The 21124-nt window shown below is 48.1% G+C and overlaps 1 protein-coding gene across 3 annotated transcripts in view; it reads left to right on the top strand.

Moving 5' to 3' along the window:
- The first annotated feature begins 252 nt into the window (after nucleotides 1-252).
- EIF4E2 (eukaryotic translation initiation factor 4E family member 2) overlaps nucleotides 253-21124 on the top strand; it is a 37865-nt gene continuing 16993 nt past the window's right edge. The window contains exons 1-6 of one of the 3 annotated variants that reach the window (XM_063131817.1): nucleotides 257-369; nucleotides 4075-4189; nucleotides 6987-7121; nucleotides 17014-17118; nucleotides 18007-18159; nucleotides 18249-18385. In XM_063131817.1, the coding sequence (XP_062987887.1) occupies nucleotides 350-369; nucleotides 4075-4189; nucleotides 6987-7121; nucleotides 17014-17118; nucleotides 18007-18159; nucleotides 18249-18385 (665 nt within the window). In that variant the 5' untranslated portion in view covers nucleotides 257-349. Of the gene's footprint in view, nucleotides 370-4074; nucleotides 4190-6986; nucleotides 7122-17013; nucleotides 17119-18006; nucleotides 18160-18248; nucleotides 18386-21124 lie in introns of all 3 variants that reach the window. The other 2 variants (XM_063131818.1, XM_063131819.1) reach the window with 2 other exon arrangements.

Raw genomic sequence — 21124 nt, 5'->3', positions numbered from 1 at the left:
AATGTAGATATTTCTCTTCCTTTTTCTATCTCTACATTCAAAGTCTAGAGTTGCTTTCTCACCATAGAGATGACAAGGCGTAGAGATGACACCACACCCATAGATACCCCCTAGCAACGGCGCGTTTCAATGTCCCGTCACATGACCGGGCGTAGCGCATCAACCTCTTCCAGCCGGTCGGAAACCGCCACCCGGGAGAAAGATTCCGCCGTACCGGAAGTGAGGAAAGTTTGCGGCGCGGGGTGGGGGGGTGCAGTGTATGGGAGCGGAGGAGCCGGCTGAGCGGAAGCAGCGGGGCAGGGACTGAGGGGAGGCGAAGCGGCTGCGACCGAGTGAGTGACCGAAGAGGATGAACAACAAATTTGACGCGTGAGTCGGCCTTCTGGGCGGGGGTCCCCGCTTTAAACGGCTCCGCCCGCCCCCAACTGCCGTTCTGCTGGGTTGTGGGAGCCCCTGGGGAGGAGAGAGGGAGGGAAGGAAGGAAGGAAGGAAGGAGGGAGCCAGCCCAAAGTGAGGCGCCTCCTGGGCCCTCAGGAGACCCGGCACGTGCAGCTTGTCACCTAGGGGGAGTAGAGAGAAGCTGCGACTGCCGAAATTCTCCCCCCTTCCACACAGCTCTTAAAGGCGCAGGAGCCCCATAATCTTTCTCCTCCTCCTCCATGGAAGCTGGTCTTTCCAGGCCCCTCCATCGCCCACCACATGCTAAGAATAATGTGGAAATGGACGTGAAGGCACCTTATGCCACATCAGGCCATCTAGCCCAGTATTCCCTACACAGACTGGCAGCGGCTGTCCAGGGTTTCAGGCTGGAATATTACCTAGAGTGACCCTATGAAAAGGAGGACAGGGCTCCTGTATCTTTAACAGTTGCATAGAAAAGGGAATTTCAGCAGGTGTCATTTGTATATATGGGGAACCTGGTGAAATTCGGTCTTCATCACAACAGTTAAAGGTGCAGGAGCTATGCTAGAGTGACCAGATTTAAAAGAGGGCAGGGCACCTGCAGCTTGAACTGGTGTGATGAAGAGGGAATTTCACCAGGTTCCCCATATATACAAATGACACCTGCTGAAATTCCCTTTTCTATGCAACTGTTAAAGATACAGGAGCCCTGTCCTCCTTTCCATATGGTCACCCTAATATTACCAACCCTACCCGGAGGTGCTGAGAACCTTCTGCATAGAAAGCAGCTGCTCTGCCTGTTCTTTACAAGGGGGAAGTGCGGTGGAAGATCCATTCATAAAGTGTGTGTGTGTGAGAGAGAGAGAGAGAGAAATAGTGTTGACTGGCAGCTATTATCCTGGCTACAGGTAAGTAGGTTATCCAAGAGAGCCCTGTGGCCCGTGAAAGACTTCGCACATACATCCGCATGCATCTGGTGCACAAAAGCTCATGCAGCAATGAATCTGTTAGTCAAAAAGTGGCATGAGGCTCTTTGTAAACCACCCAGAGAACTTTGGCTATGTGGTGGTATATCAATGTAATAAATAAATAAAATAAATATTATGTTTGGAGAGGGACTGTAACTCAGTGGTGGGGCATAAGCTGGGCATGCAAAAGGGGTCACGTCTAGTCCCATGCGTCCCCAAAGGTCAGGTGGCAGCGGATGGGAAAAGTCTTGGTCTGATATCCTGGAGAATAGCTACCAATCGGAGTAGCCTGCTTTTCTCCAACGTAGCACCCAACAAAAAATTTTGGGAGTAAAACTCTCATCAATCCTGATCATTGGCTGTGCTGTTTGGGGCTGATGGCAGCTGTACTGTTCTCCAAATGTTTTGGACTATGTTGAGCAAGGCTGGAGCAAGCAACACTGGCCGAAATAGACCCATCTAGCAGTTTCCAACTTTCCTATGTTTTTGGTGTGACAAACTAACAGCACTGACTTCTTTGGGTGTTATTAAAATATAGGTTGTAATTCCAAAAGGTTTAGGGGAGCGGGTGCCAGGAAGGGTAGTAAGGTTTCTGTGCCTTTAATAGGTATGTCACAGAAGGGAATTTTAGCAGGTGCAATTTCTCACACAGAGGTGACAAGCCACACCTGTCAAAATACCTTCTGCCAACACAATTAAAGGCATGCGGTTCGCATTAAGCCACCACACTTGTTTCTAAACACATATGTTAATTTGGGTGGATTACTGGATTAGAAAGCAACGGACTTCAGGAAGAAGTTCTTAAGAGGCTTTTCTTCATTCAGCAGTGTCAATAGCATGTAGCTTGTATTGCATGCTTTGAAATAGTAGCAGTAAATGATGGATGTGTTGTGGTCCAGGAGCAATTGTGGACAATCACATGTTGAAAAGAACTCTGAAAGGAAGACTGGGTTGGAGACTGCTTATTGCAGAGAAGCAGTATTTCCTTTATTTATTTATACACTGCCATCAATGCGCATTGTGCTTTATTTTGGTTGAGCTATGTAAACAGGCCCTTGGTTCCAAAGCATTTGCAGTTTTAAATTGACAAAAGGATAGATGAAAGTAGCAAGGGATGAATGAGAGCGAATGGAGCTTCACAGATTTAAGATATGGTTACAGCTCAGTGTGTGGATTAAGGGGTGATGCCAAAGGCCTCATAGAAGCCCTCATGGGGGAACTATTTACGCGTGCAAGGAGGATGTTCCAGGCATAAAGAGCAGCAAGAGGGAATGGGCAACGTTTTTCAAGAGAGCAGAAGAACTTTTGGGGCCTGAGGATAGTAGAGTTTGGGTAACAGGATAGAAGGCAAAAAACTGGGAGTGGATAAAGGTGGCTGGCTGCGACAATGGACTGGATGAGGGCTAGTAAACTGAAACTCAATCCAAACAAGACTGAGATGCTGTTAGTAGGTGATTCCGCTGACAGGATGGGGGGTGTTCTACCGGTTCTGGATGGGACTGCACTCACCCTGAAGGAGCGTAGCTTGGGGGTTCTTTTAGATCCATCATTCTCACTTGAGGCTCAGGTGACCTCGGTGGCACGGAGTGCCTTCTACAAACTCCGGTTGGTGGCCCAGCTACGCCCCTATCTAGACAGGGATAACCTGGCTCTTGGAAAGGCGAGCTAGGCGCCATGGAGACGACCTCTATTAAAGAGTCAGACCGAGAAACACCTCTGGGGTGTATGCTTCGAAACTGGAAACAGTTTCAAGGGGATTATGGAGAACTGGGAGAAGGACCCCAGTTTTGGGGCAATACAGTTTAAACACGCTCACTAACCATTTGGTTGGAAAAGGTTAGCGGCCTAGCCATGGCTTAATGGGTTGTCTGAACAGGCCAATATAATGATGCGTCACCTAATATGCATATAGGCCCTTCTCTAGCGAAGTGTCTGGACAGGGTAAACCTGGCTTCAGTTGTCCATGCTCTGGTAACCTCCAAGTTAGATTACTGCAATGCACTCTACGTAGGGCTGCCTTTGAAGACGGCTCGGAAGATGCAGCTCATGCAAAATGCAGCGGCCAGATTGATTTCGGGACCCAGAAGGTTCGACCGTATAACACCTGCTCTGGTCCGCTTGCACTGGCTGCCTGTTTGTTTCCGAGCCCAATTCAAGGTGCTGGTTTTGACCTATAAAGCCTTACACAGCTTGGGACCACAATACCTGATGGAACGCATCTCCCAACGTGAATATACCCGGTCACTATGTTCAACATCTAAGGTCCTCCTCCGGGTGCCTACTCCGAGAGAGGCCCGGAGTGTGGCAACGAGGGACAGGGCCTTTTCGGTGGTGGCCCCCAGACTATGGAACAATCTCCCTGACGAGGCTCGCCTGGCACCAACGCTGCTATCTTTCCGGCGCCAGGTTAAGGCTTTCCTCTTTGCCCAGGCATATGGCGGCACATCTTAATCACCCACATGTTTAGTTTTTTTCAACGGTTTTTAATGCTTTATGTGTGTATGTTCTGTGTTTAAAATTTTAAATTTTATATACTCGTTTTTATCTTAATTTTAGAATTTCTGTAAACCGCCCAGAGAGCCCCGGCTATGGGAGCAGTATATACGTGCAATACATACATACATAAATAAATAAATAAATAAATAATAGCGGTGGCGGCAGCCATATGCTTTCAACCTGTTTCTTTTCTTTCCTCCTTTGCTAGTTTGAAGGATGATGACAGCGGAGATCATGACCAGAATGAAGAGAACAGCACACAGAAAGATGGTGAGAAGGAAAAAAACGACAGAGACAAAGCCCAAAGTATCACGAAGAGGAAGGTAAGTTCTTGCTCTTTATTCTAGGTCAGATCGTAATGCCTAGGGGAAGATTCTGAGAAAGAATTGTTACCCTATAGCTCCAGGGTCGGGACTCAGGAGAAAATCTGCGGATAACTGCGATTAAGACCCTCCTGGCTTCCTTGACATTCTCCCCCTTGTTAAATATTGCAATATAAATTCTTTTGAAAGTAGAATCAATGCCGCAGGTTATGTGCAAATACCATTATTTCATCTTCACCGGTCTGGCAGGTGAAGAGTAGATCCAGGCTATAATTTCTAGTTCCCAACTTTAGCATGACCAAGAAACAAGAGCCAGTGATAGGCGTGATTTTTAAAGGCGGGGGGAGGGGGTCACCAGGGACCAGATTTTTTAAAATTTTATTTCCTGCATTTCTATACCATTCAATAGCGGACACTCTCTGGGTGGTTCACAAAAATTCAGGCCATAGCTAGACCGAAGGTATCTCCCTGGATCGTCCAGGGGTCAAACCTGTTCATCTAGGTGACACACAGGGGATCCAGTGCTCAGGCAGGGGCGAACCCTGGATGATGGTATCCCATCAGCCATTGCTGCTAAAAAGACCAATCCCAGCAGCTCTCCTGGAGTGGCGCTCGCTCCTTTTGCCGCTCTTGCCACGGAACTCTAGCCAGTGGGAAAAGTCAACGCAACGGAAAACTCCACGGAGCCCACCACAAAACACGCCACACAACAGCTGTGCAGGAACTCTCCTCTGCACAGCGTGGGTATTCGGCGTGGAGCGTTTTCCCACCAGACAACACATTTCTCAATGGTGGAGTAAAAACTCCACCGTGGAGTTCTAAAACCACCGTTGATAAATGTGTTGTCTGAATTGAGCCAATGACAGGCATTTAGCTAACACTGGATAAGCTTGAGGTTAGACCTGTTAAAATGTCCTATTGCTCTGTACTGAGCTGCTTGACCCCCACCTGGCACTAAGGCACAGCAGCTGCTAATCGGACCTCCTTAGCCCATCTTCTCTCAGTGTCTCTTAGGCCACAGCTAGACCTAAGGTTTATCCTGGGATCATCCAGGGTTCGCCCCTGCCTGAGCACTGGATCCCCTGTGTGTCACCTAGATGAACAGGTTTGACCCCTGGACGATCCTGGGATAAACCTTAGGTCTAGCTATGGCCTTAGTGAACTTGCACCGTGACCCAAGACTGCTGGACTCACATGTCCACTCTCCTGCCAATCGCCTGTGATTTTTTTTTTTTTTTGCCTCTCTTTGCAGCGAGTGAGACCAAGACTGTCCTTAGCTTGGAGTTACACCTCACCATCTCTGGCTTAAATGCTGCTGCTGTTGTTGTTACAGACCCATCAGAGCTGGAGCTCCTGCCATTTAAAAGGAACATGACTGTCTTTTCAGACAGATACTCTATGACCTTTTGCATCTGGTCTGTACGGTTCTGTAAAGTATGCATTTCCCAGGATCCTCTCCCTTCATTAAACATCATCCCATAAAAGCCGCTGCCTCTGACACTCTTAAGGCAGCTTCCTCGAAGGCCCTTGTTAGTATCTTTAGGTTTATACGTATGGCGCCATCAAAGTACATGGCACTTTACAAAGGATAGGTTTTTTTGGAAAACACTCCATGCTGAATATCTTCGCTGTGCAGAGGAGAGTTCCTGCACAACCGTTGTGTTGCGTGTTGTGTGGAGGGCTCCGTGGAGTTTCCCGTTGCGTTGAGTTGACCTTTTCCCACTGGCTACAGAGTTCCCCGGCAAGAGCGGCGAAAGGAGCGAGTGTTGTTCTAGGAGAGCCGCCGGGCTTGTTTTTTTCACAGCAATGGCTGATGGGATACCATCAGGAGGACTGGCGGAGGAGAGAGGGTGTTGACTTTTACTCAACTCCACAAGAGCCAACAGACGTGTGGGTAATACCCCCTTAAAAACTCAGCCGTTGAGTGCAGCTTTCACACTGCGCTGACTAACGTGTTGTCTGAACTGAGCCATGGACTTCCTTCTGGGCTTCTTTCCATATCCAGTGCCCTCCCTTGCACACACGCTGCTCCTCATGCTGGCAGGTATTTTGCAAATATTGGAGGGGCTGAAAATCCCAGCTCCATCTGTACTAAGTGGCTGGGATTGTGGTGGGAGGGAGGGGGTGTTTCTTGCCTAGAATCATTTCCTCGCAGCTTTTGGGGGGAAGGAGAAAGTAAAAACCCGATTCTCTTGGTTTCCCCTTGGTTTTTCGGGAGCTGGTTTTGCTGCTGTTTTGACCTGGCAATGCCAGACGGCGAACAACGTTGTTACAGTGTTGTACAAATTGCCAGCATTTGGGTTTGTCGGTTCACTTGTAAACCTCGCATTAGAGTTCCGTGAATCACCTTGCTTCCATCTGTTTTCCGTTGTCTCACAGGGTCATGTGGCTCCCCCCCCCCCGCTCTTTTTTTCCCCTTTTAAGATCCGTTATCCTACAATTGGAGACATAGAAAGGCTTGTAGGCAAAGTTCATGAACTGGCCCTCGTCTGATGAGTTGCTTTTAAGAAACACAAAATGACCCTCACGGGGCTCATCCTCTTCCAGCTTGGAGAAACACAGGCACGCTGAGGCTTGCTAATCTCTTGCTTGAAGTATAGTCAATTCCTGCCGACTAATGGTCCGTTTCAGGCTATTAACAGAGATGGAATTTCACGAAGGAAATGAGGCTAAATTGTTCTTTCACGCTCCGTGGTGGCAGGAATGGGACAGGCTTCTAATGCTGCAAACGGCTCTTTCCGGTCTCCTCTTTAGAGAAATGCGCAAGGATAAATGAATGTTTCAATTCCTCACACAGGCTGTGGTTCCAGGGCCGGCTGAGCACCCACTGCAGTATAATTACACCTTCTGGTACTCCAGACGGACACCCGGGAGGCCCACCAGCTCTCAGAGCTATGAGCAGAACATCAAGCAAATTGGCACCTTCGCCTCTGTGAGTGCATTTCTGTTGCGTCGCTTGTTTAACCGGACTCAATGTAGCTTGGGTGTGTGTGTGAGAATGTGACCTGCGCATGGAGAAATTCTCCATGTTCACTTCCTGACATCCCTTTGCTGCGAGAGACCCACGGAGAGCCACTGGCGGTACTGGGATAGATAACATCAAGGGTGGATTCGTAATTGTTATGTTTATTGTGTGTGTGTATTTTGGGTGGGGGTGGGAGGCTACACTCCTCATTATTATTATTATTATTATTATTATTATTATTATTATTATTATTATTATTATTATTTCTTACCTGCCTTCCCATTTTGATCGAGGCGGGGAACAATAGTAAATATAAAATACATAAAACTGAATTAAGAACATAATATACATCGTTAAAACATCCTAAAATTCCCCTGGATAGGCCTGCCAGAAGAGATCAGTCTTGATAGCTTTCTTGAATGCAACTAGACTGTCAAGTTGACGAGTCTCCTCCGGCAGGCCATTCCACAGTCTGGGAGCAGCAGAAGAGAAGGCCCTCTGGGTTATCTTACAGGTAAGATGGACATATTTGGGGTTCCGAGTGCCAGTGGCTCCCTTGCGTCTCATAGCCACGGAGCCTCCTTCTGGCTAGCGAATTAAACTGTGAGTGAGATGAAGACAGTGAGTGGAAGAAAGCCACCAATCAAGGATGCTTTAAGGTGGATTCCTACTTGAGCGGGGGGGTTGGACTCAGTAACCTTATAGGCCCCTTCCAACTCTACGATTCTATGATTCTATTATTCCACAGACACACACACACACACTGTCCTCTCATAACAATGCCAGAACTCGGGATCACCCTGTGAAATTGGCTGGACAGTTTATTTATTTATTTATTTATTACGTTTTTATTCTGCCCAATAGCCGAAGCTCTCTGGGCGGTTCACAAAAATTAAAACCATAATAAAACAACCAACAGGTTAAAAACACAAATACAAAATACAGTATAAAAAGCACAACCAGGATAAAAACCACGCAGCAAAATTGATATAAGATTAAAACACAGAGTTAGAACAGTAAAATTTAAATTTAAGTTAAAATTAAGTGTTAAAATACTGAGAGAATAAAAAGGTCTTCAGCTGGCGATGAAAGGAGTACAGTGTAGGCGCCAGGCGGACCTCTTTGGGGAGCTCATTCCACAACCGGGGTGCCACAGCGGAGAAGGCCCTCTTCCTAGTAGCCACCTGCCTCACTTCCTTGGCAGGGGCTCACGGAGAAGGGCTCCTGTGGATGATCTTAAGGTCCGGGCAGGTACATATGGGAGGAGGCGTTCCTTCAAATAACCTGGCCCCAAACCGTTTAGGGCTTTGAATGTCAATACCAGCACTTTGAATCGGGCCCGGACCTGGACTGGCAGCCAATGAAGTTGTAAAAGGACTGGCGTAATGTGATCTCGCCGGCCAGTCCCTGTTAGTAAACAGTCAAAAGGAAGTACTTCGTCTCACATCTGTAACTGACCTATGGAACTCACTACCGCAAAAATCTGGTGATGGCCATACATTTTGATATTTTTTAAAAAGGACTAGACGAATTCATGGAGGATGATTCATGAGCCACGACAACTAAGTGGCACCTCCATATGCAGAGGCCCGCCTGAACCTCCGGACGCCCGGCGCCAGGGGCCAAACAGAAGAGAGGTCTTTGCCCTCGTAACCTAGTTACCTGCTTCAAAGAGGCTTCTGACTGGTGGGCTAGATTTGGAAACAGGATGGCTGACTTGAGGGGCTTTTGGGTCCGATCTAGCAGGGATGGCTATAAGGTTCCCTCGCACGCCCAGCCATTCTGTGTCCCGGCCTAAATGCTGTCTCTCCTCCCAGCCCGCTATAGAGAGCAGAGCTTTCTAAAAGCCCCCCTTTCCTTCAAAGCAGGAGTGGAGCACTTCTAGGTGACCTTCTAGAGGGAGTTGAGCTCCAAGTCCCCATCAGCTCCAGCTGTTGCAGTCGACGGTCAGGGCGTAACGCAACAATACCTGGAGGGCCAGAGGCTCCCTGCCCGTACTTGGAACGCACCCAGAACAACTGTGCGTCAGAAACAGAGGCGTTGGCCTAAAACTGGGGCAGGCAACTTGTGGCCCTCGGTAAATGTCGGCCTACGACTCCCGCCAGACCTAGCCATCGTAGCCAAAGGTGAAGAATCATGGGAGTTGTAGGCCGAAACCTCCGGAGGGCCGCAAGTTTCCCCACCCTTGGTCTAAACGGAAGATTAACTCGGTCGGTCTTCTCTTGTGTATTTTTGTGCACTTTGCTTCACACTCGTCGGCTTGAGAATCCTGGTGTTTGTATAGCCCCAGGAAAAAACTTGTTGAACGGGTTTGGCGCACCGAAACTCCCCGCATGGCCGGCAGCACAGGTGTCTTGAATTGTAACATAGCCAAAGAAGGTGTGGTAGGGAGAGAATTCGGCTGCCCCCCCCCCCAGCTCCTACACTTCTGTATTTGGTTTTCGTCTTTAATGGTATCTTTGCCCCCTTTCTAGCAGCCTAGGCAAGGGACTTAATTAAAAGTGGTTAGTAATTAGCAGTTGGAGTGACTAAGGCGTATGATGGAGTCACAAGTAGGACCTGCAACAAGATATTGCAGCGTGGAGAGGGCCTGTTCAGTGTCCCCAATTCTTGTAGCATAGTCCATTCCTTTCCACTTCCTTCCCCCCCCCACAAAAATTAGGATTCTGTAGACACTGAGCATGTTTGCAAGAGAGAGGTGGGTTCCTCGCTCTTAGGGTTTCTCTTGAAGGTTTTTTTCCCCCCTTTCTCCTTTTGCAAACCTTGGGGTTCCCCCAGTCTTGCTGATGCCTCCATCTTGTTTCTCGACAGCCCCAATTTAGCCCCATCCCAAATCAGCACCTGAGTGCACTATTATTCTATACAGCTGGGGCCTGCGATAGAATGTTGCAGCACATCCCTGGTGCGCCTGTGGCTGCTACAACAACAAGTTAGCATCTGAGGCAGGGGTCCCCTGCTCTAACTGGGGTCTTAGCTCATGTGCAAAATGTATTGATTTTTTTTTAACATTTAAAAGTGCAACCAGTGTGTGCCCAAATCAATGAAGCACGGGGCTTCTAGACGAAATTAAGTGCTTGATTTGGCCTGAGAGGAGGGCTGAGGCTGTAATTCAAGCAGATTGACCATTATTATTATTATTACTATTATTATTATTATATTTATTTGTATCCCGCCTTTTGCCCAATGCTGGGCCTCAAGGCGGCCTTACAAAGTTTAAAACATACATTGGGGGGGGGGACACAAAACCATAAACGTTTAAAATACACAACAAAATTATAAGACATTAACATAGATGGAGGGCCAGATTATTCTCCAAAGGCCTGCTGGAACAAAAAAGTTTTAGCCTGCTTCCGAAAGCCCATCAAGGAGGGAGCCAGTCTAGCTTCCCCGGGAAGAGAGTTCCAGAGCACCGGAGCAGCCACCGAGAAGGCCCTCTCCCATGTTCCCACCAGACGCGCCTGTGAAGATGGTGGGACTGAAAGAAGGGCTTCTCCAGAAGATCTCAAAGCACGGGCAGCCTCATAAAGGAGAATACGTTCTTTCAAATAACCTGGACCCGAGCCATATAGGGCTTTATAGGTCATAACTAGTACTTTGAATTGTGCCCGAAAACAGACTGGAAGCCAGTGGAGCTGTTTTAACAGGGGAGTTGTGTGCTCCCTGTAACCAGCTCCGGTCAACAATCTGGCTGTAGCTTTTTGAACCAGCTGGAGTTTCCGAACACTCTTCAAAGGCAGCCCCACGTAGAGCGCGTTACAGTAATCCATTGCTGCAGCCTGAGAAGTTCAAGGGATTTTTGACTGGGGACCCAACTCAACTCTGACCTTCAGCGTTAACAGCCTACCTACGGAGGTTGTGGGTTTTCTCTGGAGATCCTTAAGAAGAGGCTGGGCAGCCACCTCTCATGGATGGTTTAATTGGTTTTCCAGCTCACTGCAGAGGGTTGGACTAGATGGTCCTTGTGGTCCCTTCCAATTCCACGATCCTGTGATCCAGTGGACTGCAGTTCAGGGCTGCAGGAAGGTACCCTGACTTGGCCCTGCCTTCCAGTCTGCAATATGAATATAATAGTGAGCTACACAGCAGGGTTGTTGTACACTGTTCTTTCAGCCACACAAGCAACGTGGAGATAAAAGTAACACAGCAGGTCCTCATCCTTGCAACCTAATTTTTTCCAGACAAGGAGGCAGCAGAGGCTATGGGATGCATAAGAGCAAATGTGATTACACGTGCTCAACTTGTGAAGAGCAGTGATGGGAACTTGTGGTTCTCTATATGTTGTTGGACTGCAAATCCCAGCATCCCTCACCATTGGCTATGCTGGCCAGGGCTGATGGGAGAGTGTAGAGAATGAGGACTGAAAGAGTTAAGCCAAAGGCTACATGGAAAATATAGATTTTGAGAACGTAAGTGCCCTGCTGGATCAGACCGAAGGTCCATCTAGTCCCTCATTCTGTTCACACAGTGACCGACCAGTTGTCGACCAGGGACCAACAAAGCAGGACATGGTGCAACAGGACCTTCCTATCCATGTTCCTCAGCAACTGGTGCACACAGGCTTACTGCCTTGGACACTAGGAAAGGAAAGGGACCTCTCATGCAAGCACTGAGTCATTACTGACTCTTGGAGGGACACCAGCTTTCGCTGACGTTTTCTTGGCAGGCCTTATAGCGGGGTGGTTTGCCGTTGCCTTCCCCGGCCGTGATTACCTTTCCCCCAGCTAACTGGGTACTCATTTTACCGACCTCGGGAGGATGGAAGGCTGAGTCGACCCGAGCCGGCTGCCTGAAACCAGCTTCTGCTGGGATCGAACTCAGGCCGTGGGGAGAGTTTCAGCTGCAGAAACATCAGGGCCAGTAGCCATGGATTCCCTTCTCCTCCAGGAATTAGTCCAACCCCCTTTCAAAGCCATCCAAATGGGTGGCCATCGCTACATCTTGTGGCAGGGAGTTCCATAGTTTGAGTCTGCGCTGTGTGAAGAAGTGCTTCCTTTTATTTTGAGGAAGGGCTTGACGGAAAACGGAGGGAAAGGCGGGCTGCCGTGTAGATCAGGGGTGGGCAGCATGCGGCCCACCAGGGGAAATTTTGCAGCCCTCACCAGGTGCCCTGCAGCCACACACAGCTCAGCCCTCAATGCTGCGCTGCTGCAGGTATCCCAACAATTCTGCTGGGAAAGAAGGAGCATCCGCCCCCCAACACCACTTCTATACAGAATCATACTCCCCACCACAGCCTGCCAAACAGCTGCAGTTAGGCCTTAAAGCAGGGTGGGCCACTGGAGAGTGTGTGTGTGGGGGGGTGCATTGGACCCTCCCCTGGAAACCCCTGCACCTCTCCACAGCCACCACCCAAACTATAAGTAGCCACTCAGCTGCATTTCCAGTCTTTCTCCTGGGAAACAAGGCACGTGCGTAACGCCACGTTTCTTTCTTTTTTAAAATATTTTTATTTTTTCAATACTTAAGCATACATCAATACAATTAAAAGAAAAACAACATAATACATAAATGTTGAATAGCCTTAATATCATATATTCTAGCTTAATCTATTAACATAATCATACTTAACATAAAAGTGCACCCCCCACCTCGGGATCTTATTCCTGTTTCCAAAATCTCATTGTTTCTTCTGGAGGTGCTTTCCCACTCCCCTTAGATAAAACAAAGTCTAGGAACTGTTTCCATATTCCCTCAAAATCATTCGTTTTTATCATTCCTCGTCTAACTTTTATATTACATGTTAATTTGTCATTAATAGCAATATCCCATATCTCTTTATACCAATCTTCTATATGATAATCCCCTTGAACCTTCCAGTTCCTAGATATCATTAACCTTGCGGCTGTTAACAAATTCGTTATCAATTCTTTTGTCTCTTTACTACAATTTAATTCTCCATATAATGATAACAATGCCACGATAGGTGTCTCTTCAATCTCCATTCCTAAAATTTCTTTTATCTCATTAAACACCATTTCCCATAATTTTTGTACAAATTCGCATTCGCACCACATATGTAAATACGTTCCTTTTTTTTTGACAACCTCTCCAACAATTTGCTGAGTTCAACTTATTTATTTTATTTAATCTCACCGGGGTTGGATACCACCTCCATATAATCTTATAATAATTTTCTTTTATCCTCATAGACATATTTCTCAACACTCTTTGTTTCCATATTCCCTCCCAGCTCTGTTGCCCTATTTGTACCTTCAAGTCAGTTTCCCAAACTATCTTGCCAGTACTTTCTGTCTCCCCCTTCCCAACCAGTATTCTATATATTTCACTCGTTAACCCTTTTATCGTTTTCTTTTCCCCTTTCTCAATTTCCTTTTTTAAGATCAGCTCCTCATATTTCGTAATCACTCTACACTCTCCATTATCCTTTAACCCAGCCTTCCTCAACCTGGGGCGCTCCAGATGTGTTGGACTACAACTCCCAGAATGCCCCAGCCAGGTGGCTGGGGCATTCTGGGAGTTGTAGTCCAACACATCTGGAGCGCCCCAGGTTGAGGAAGGCTGCAAAGTTTAACCATTCCTTCGTCCATTGTTCTAATTGAAAATAATTTAACCACGTTAAATATTTCTCTTTTAATCTCTCCAATAATTCTTCTCGAATGTTCATCTTTCCTATCCAATCTTTTAACTTCATTACATTCCTCTCTATTAAAGTTTTCCCCAACTTATCTTTTAAGTTTCCTGGAAAATTCCGCAATATTACCACTGGTGTTATTGGGGAAATACTCGGAAGTAAATCCTTTTTATATACTCGCCATATTTCCCAGTGATTTTTTAATAGGGGCCACGTTTCGTTTTTAAGGCTGCAACTCCGTGCGCACTTAGCCGGGAATAAGCCCCATTGAAAACAGCGGGCCTTCCTTTCGAATAGACAGGCCTGCTGTATATATTTGCACTGTAAGAGAAGTAACTTTGGGAGAGGTGGATCTAGGGAGCAGAAGAAGTGGGGAGAGATGCTTAACCCTTTGGATACGTACTCTGAATCCTCCCCTTGTGGAGTGTGTGTGTGTGTGTGTGTGTGTACGTTTGTACCCCGGTGGGATTACAAGCATAGCAGCACGTGTGGGAACCCCATGGGAGGAAAAAGCTGCTTTGGTGGGAGCTATTTGAATCAGAGCAACGTGGGCAAGTGGGTGGGCACAGGGGCGGGCACACCGGCGTCCCTGCTCTAAATTCTCTCTGCCCAAACGGCTCTTGTTCACAGACACTGCCGGGGCTTTTGCAAAATACACCTGGACCCTTCAGTTCAACTGTCCCTTGACAGCAGGAGTCCTGTTTCATTTAACTCAAGCCTCCTCCCCCCCCCCAGTGGGTTCTACTTTTCGAAATCAGAGGAGCTGTGCAGACGAGGGGATCCGAGCCTTTTCTGTACCCGTCACCTGTCTCCTCGTAGCCTCTCCCTTCTAAGCCCTTTCTCCCCGTGGCATTTGCTTCTAGTATCAGAGTTCAGCTGAGGGGGTGCGGGGAAGTACCAGGTTGGGGTGGCAAGGCAGCTTACAGACAGGTAAGTCACAGGTGAGGGGAAGTCTTGGCACCTCCCTTCACGTCCCGTTGGTTCCAAAAATCGGACTCTGCCCCCATCCAGTGCTTTATAACTGAAAAGTGGCAGAGCTAGCTTTATACCAGTGGTTCTTTCTGAACTTTTGGCAGCCATCCACTGTACGCACTTACTTGGGAGTAAGGCTCGTTGAAGTCAGTGGGCCTTACCTCTGAGTAAAGGTGCAGACGTTTGTGCTGCAAGACCAGTGAATTCGGCCGAACAGCACAAATATTAAGTAATTTGTGCTTTGGCCCCTGGAGGGCAGCAGCGCTCTTCAGAACCGCTGGCGGGCCGTCGCGGGGTGTGCTGAGCTCCGTGGCCCGTCCTTTCCTGATGCGTGTAACTAGCTGAGCTCCCCATCTCGTTCCCAAAAGCTCCAGAGTCCGAATCCCTTTCCGCAGGTGAAGCAGGGTGTGTTACATAGCACTGCAAAAAAGCTTGTAGGTGTGAATTTCAGGAGAGCTGATGATGGGGGTGGCTGCTGCAGCTTAAGACCTACCTTTGAGGGTCTGAGATGCAAGGCTGCTGCAGAGCAGAGTGGGGAGGGGTACCCAAGAAACGGAGACCTCCTCAATTTCTTGGGCACCGTGAAGTGAAACAAATGAAGTCCACTGGCCATGCTGACTGAGGAGTGTGGGAGTTGTAGTCGAACCCATCTGGAGGACACCAGGTTGAGGAAAGATGGATTAGTGAGTGACACGTGCCTTTTACCATCTTCGGTTGGTTCGCCAGCTACGGCCTCTCCTGGACAGGGATAGCTTGGCCACGGTGGTACAGGCATTGGTAACCTCAAGATTGGATTACTGCAACGCGCTCTATGTGGGGCTGCCCTTGAAGCTGCTCCGGAAGCTGGAGCTCGTGCAGAACGCTGCAGCTCAGCTGTTGTCTGGAGCTGCCCCTTTCCAGCATGGAACTCCTCTGCTGAGGGAACTGCACGGGCTGCCTATTTGCTACCGGGCCAGGTTGAAGGTTCTTGTACTTGTGTACAAAGCCCTAAACAACTTGGGACCAGGATACCTGAGAGAGCTCTGCCTTCTCCCCTACCAACCTGCCTGGTCACTGAGGTCATCTGAGGGCCTGCTGTGGTGGTTCCACCTAGATCCATCCTCCGATTGGAATCCACCAGGGGAAGAGCCTTCAGCGTGGTGGCCCCCCTCCTGCGGAACTCCCTGCCTCTGGAGGTCAGGCAGGCGCCAACCTTGTACTCCTTTCGGCACCTCCTGAAAACATCTTTATTCCAAAAAGCCTTTCTTTAACACGCAGCCTTGGATTACTGTTATTGCTTCTTTTAAATTTTGTTTTAACTGTTTTTATTCTGTTTTTATTTTCATTTTACCTTGTACGCCGCTCCGAAGTTTTTCAATGGGGAGCGGCATATAAATATTCTAAATAAATAAATAAATAAATAAGATTATTCACCTCTGGGCTCACCTTCACCCATTTTGCCAAGCTCCACTGCTCCCATCTTTACTCCGCGTTTGCGCCCACCCCACCACCAGGGTGGGGATGCTGCCAGCTGAGCCTTCCAACTCTTGCCAGCTGACTGCCTGTAGTTTGACTGGGGTCAAATACCATGTGTTGTTTGACGGTCCAGAATACCCTGTTGCTAATGTCTGCTTCCATTTTTATTGTGCCAGCCAATAGAATGGCAGGGGTGACAGTTCCTTGTGCCCCAGACCCGTAGGCCTTAGAATCACACATGCATGCCACTGGCACCCTTCCCTTGCAACGTTTGTCCTCTTCACTCTCAGTTAAGCCACACACACACACACACGCACACACACCCCGTGTTGCCATGGCTGGGATCTCTTGAGCAAAGGAACTGGAGAGACACAGGAGGACGTAAGCAGGCAAGCAGGCATTGCAATGGCACAGATCTCTCCGGGGTCCATAAGATGGAAACTGCAGGGGTTAGTTAGAAAACCACCTGATGCCCTCGGGATACTTAAAGAATGACCTGAGTTCAAAGGAAGGCCTGTGGTCAGGTGAGCCATTGCGTAGGTGGGGCAGGTCGAGGCTCTTCAGAAATGTGGAACACCGAAAAGAAGTGTTAAAGGGCTTGAGGGAACTTTAGTAAGAGTGGGAATTAAAATAAGAAAAGGTTCCTCCCTATTCTCCCCCCCACACACACACATTATGGTTTATCTTTTCTTTTTTGTGGGTAGCGAGGAGTGTCACTGAACTTTTAAAGGATTAGGCTGTTGCCATGCCTTCTGGCTCCGCTATCTGACAGCCAGGTTCTGAAGGGAAATTTAGCCTTGGGAGATGTGTCTGACTTAGACGGTGCTGTGCTTGTTATAGGTGGAGCAATTCTGGAGGTTTTACAGTCACATGGTCCGCCCTGGGGACTTGACAGGCCACAGCGATTTCCATCTTTTCAAGGAAGGAATTAAACCCATGTGGGAGGTGAGTCTGACATCTGCTTACGGCTTCTTGTGAAACGCGTAATTGCCGCGCCTGCTTGAATCAGGTGGACGCGGGTTAGTTTTCGAGCATGGAATCGAGGTGGGTTTGGACCCGGGTTTAAATTGCAGGAGCCTCGTGTGGCGCAGAGCGGTAAAGCAGCAGTTTCTGCAGCTGAAATTCTCCCCACGGCCTGAGTTCGATCCCAGCGGAAGCTGGTTTCAGGCAGCCGGCTCGGGTCAACTCAGCCTTCCATCCTCCTGAGGTCGGTAAAATGAGTACCCAGTTAGCTGGGGGAAAGGTAATAACAGCCGGGGAAGGCAACGGCGAACCACCCCGCTATAAGGCCTGCCAAGAAAACGTCAACGAAAGCTGGCGTCCCTCCAAGAGTCAGTAATGACTCAGTGCTTGTACGAGAGGTCCCTTTCCTTTTCCTTAAGTTGCGGAGGCTTCCGTAGTCTCACTGGGTGGCCTTGAGTAAGCCAGTATCACTAAACATCAGTTTTCTATCTGTTAAGCAGGAACTGTGGCGTTCAACCAGAGTAGTTGTGACGGGCAGAGAGAGACGTAAAAGCTTGCAATATTATGTTACTTTAGTGCAGAATTCTCATGTTTATACGTGTGTTTATACCTTAAGTAAATAAATCAACTGTGCATGAACTGGCATTCAGGAAATATGTTAGCACCTGCTTTCAAAGATGGGACCTAACCCATCTTGAAGTGCTCCCATCTTTCAGTTGTCATTGTGCAAGCAGGGGAATAGTCAAGGGGACGCTTCTGCTGGAAAAACGACCTGGTTCTGCCTCCAGCATTTATTCTCCGCAGCATAAATCGTGTTTTTAAAAAAGTGATGGGCGGCGAACTCGTTTCTCTTCCTTACCCTCCTCCTAGGATGATGCCAATAAGAATGGTGGCAAATGGATTATCCGCCTGCGGAAGGGCTTAGCCTCTCGGTGCTGGGAGAACCTTATTCTAGCCATGCTGGGAGAACAGTTCATGGTGGGCGAGGAAATCTGTGGGGCTGTCGTCTCCGTTCGCTTCCAGGTGAGTCATCCTGGGGGCTGCGGGTCAGGCCTGCTGGCTACGGTGTGGAAACCACCCCATTTATTCACCTCCCGACGGTCGCCCCACAGGAGGACATCATCTCCATATGGAACAAGACCGCCAGCGACCAGGGGACCACCGCCCGGATAAGGGACACGTTACGGCGAGTGCTTAACCTGCCGCCCAACACCATTATGGAGTATAAAACGCACACAGACAGCATCAAGTACGTACCGGGCCGGGAGAGGGAGGAAGTACCGGCTGTAGTATGCAGTTGGTGCCGTGTGGAAAAGAAGTGGACCTAGGCGTGTGTGTGTGTGTGTTTGTGTATTAAGTCCGTAGAGCTCTGGTTGCCACCTGTGTGGCTAACTTCAGCCCACGTCAGGGCGTTTCCAGATTTTGCTCTGATCCGTTTTGCTTTGAGCGCTGCAGCCCGCTTCCTGTCTGCTGTTACTGGCCTCGCTCAGTGGCTTCCAAGCTCTGTACCATCAAAGAGCCTCTTCCCTTATCCATCGGCTTGCCGAGGAGCCCTTGCACTTTTGCCCGTGGGGCCCTGGGATGGTTCTGGGGATGTTCCCATATCCACACTTGCTTTGTGCAGGGCGCTTGCTGGTCCTCTTGGACCTCGTCATCCCCCCACGAGAACTGAGAGCTCATCTTTGAACACATTCTCCCTTCCCCTGCGGGGGAAGATCTCTGGTGGGTCTCAGAATGGCTTCCGGGGGAGCTCGTCTGCCGTGACGGATCTTCTCACGGAGGACCTCCCCTGATATCGTTCTCTGCAGCATAACTTCACCGGTGGCTTGGCCCCAACCTGATTTTCCAACGGCTGCTTGGTAAACTCAGATGAGATTGTGTTTTCTCCCTTATTCTGAGCCACGGTGGCGGGAGAGGAGCGTGTTATTTGAGTGCCCTGCATTCCTGGAGAAATAAAATACTGAAGCTGACGGGGATTTATACACCCATTAGATTTATAAATGTTCTCAGGAAGGCGCTATGTAAATTTACTGCGCTGTACAAATGATTTCTAATCATAATAAATGCTGTATATTAAATCCTCCCAGCCCCCCCCCCCCCCCCAGTGACAGAGGCTCTTTAACTAGAACAGAGGGTTATAGAACATGGAGAGGACAGCTGTATTTTAAATAAGACCATTATAGTTTACCATGCCGGGCCATTCAAGATGACTTTTATTTGCCTGCAAAGTGATGAAGGATCACTGCATCTTTAAGAGCTTTCAGACTGGGGATGAAGGATGTAGAAAAAAAAACCTTTTCACTTAAGTGCACTATAAGCAAAGACGCAGGTTGGGTCACATCGGTTAACTTTGAAAGATTACCGTAACCGAAGAAGATTAATAAAACAGAGAAGTAGAACTCATTAGTAGAGGATTCTCCTGAATGCGTTAGTTAGCGGGGATGCGGAGTGGACCTGTTTCTCTACCTCCCACCCCACTCCGACTAACAGTTTGTGGTGGCTCTCTCCAAAGGGAGGCAAAGCCCTCCGCGGGAGGCACAGAACAAATATAGGAATGTCCCGGCTGAATCAGTCCAAAGGGCCATTAAATTCAGTGCTCTGTTCCCCACAGATGCCTTTGGAAAGCTCAAAACCTGGACATGATGGGGACAGTCATAGAATCATAGAATAGTAGACTTGGAAGGGGCCTATAAGGCTATCGAGTCCAACCCCCAGCTCAATGCAGTCATCTCCTCTGTCCTTGGTCTCCCAGCTTCTGATTATCAGAGGTATACTGCTCCTAAATAGGGAGGATCCATTTCCGGTCTTGATGGTTAACACCCGCTAACCTTCAGGAAGTTGGCAGGTTTTATTTAAAAGTTTCTAAATTGCATTGTTCTTATTCTGTTTGCTTTACCCCTTCATTTTCTGTTGCGATTCTCGGATAATGACCACATTGGCTGCGGCCGTGGATCTAAATTGCCTTGCTGACATAAAAAGCTGTCCTTCGTCCCTTGCAATACGATCCTTTTTCTTCTGCTGCCCCTTACGCCTGGAACACTCTTCCAGAACACTTGAGAACTACAAACTCAATCACTGCTTTTAAAACTCAGCTAAAAACTTTTCTTTTCCCTATAGCCTTCAAATATTGAGTTTGTTCTGACTCTATACTATTAGCTTTACCCTACCCGGTGCCTGTTTACACTTCCCTGTGCCTGTTTGCATTCTCCTTCCCTCTTTATTGTTTACTACAACTTATTAGATTGTAAGCCTATGCGGCAGGGTCTTGCTATGTACTGTGTTATCTGTACAGCACCATGTACATTGATGGTGCTATATAAATAAATAAATAATAATAATAATAATAATAATAATAATAATAATAATAATAATGATCATAAGCTGGTTTATAAACCTTCGGATCTCTCTGGCTGGGGGAGAGATCGTTGCAGCTGCACCTGTGTGTGAAACCAATAGAAATGCCTGTTTGTGGCTAGCTTGTGGCTTCTTGGTTCATTCCTGCCCATTTAGGTCTGTTTATGGTAGTCATGGCTTGTCCTGTGTGGCCTGCTCCGTGTTGAGGCTGCTGTTGTCAGTCCGTCACCAGGGGTCCCCGACTTCTGTTTGTAAAGCACCTAAGTCTTCTGTACGGTGTATAAATACCCTGTTGCGATAAACTAAAGATGGGTCTTGTTTAGGGAGGATTGGAAGAGTTGAAGACCCCCTGCTTTAGGGAGACAGAAGACTGGACTTACTGAAGTGCAAGGTCATGGCAACTCCGAAAGCAAATACAGCCCGCCCGCCCCGCACAAAGTGTACACAGTGCGCTATAAAACTCGTAGACAAAATGCAATGGAATAAATAACCGGTGCTAATACATTACATTCAACGGATCATCGCTCGAAAATAAAATTGGATGGGATTTTTTTCCTTTCAGCCGGTATAAATGAGGCTGTACGGCTGCAAATCCCCACATCTCTGTCGTTAAAAAAAGAAAGAGAAGAAGCGA

Source organism: Elgaria multicarinata, chromosome 8 (genome assembly GCF_023053635.1).
Source record: "Elgaria multicarinata webbii isolate HBS135686 ecotype San Diego chromosome 8, rElgMul1.1.pri, whole genome shotgun sequence".
Lineage (NCBI taxonomy): Eukaryota > Metazoa > Chordata > Lepidosauria > Squamata > Anguidae > Elgaria > Elgaria multicarinata.
The sequence above is the reverse complement of the archived record's forward strand: the minus strand, read 5'-3'. Positions and strand labels throughout refer to the sequence as shown.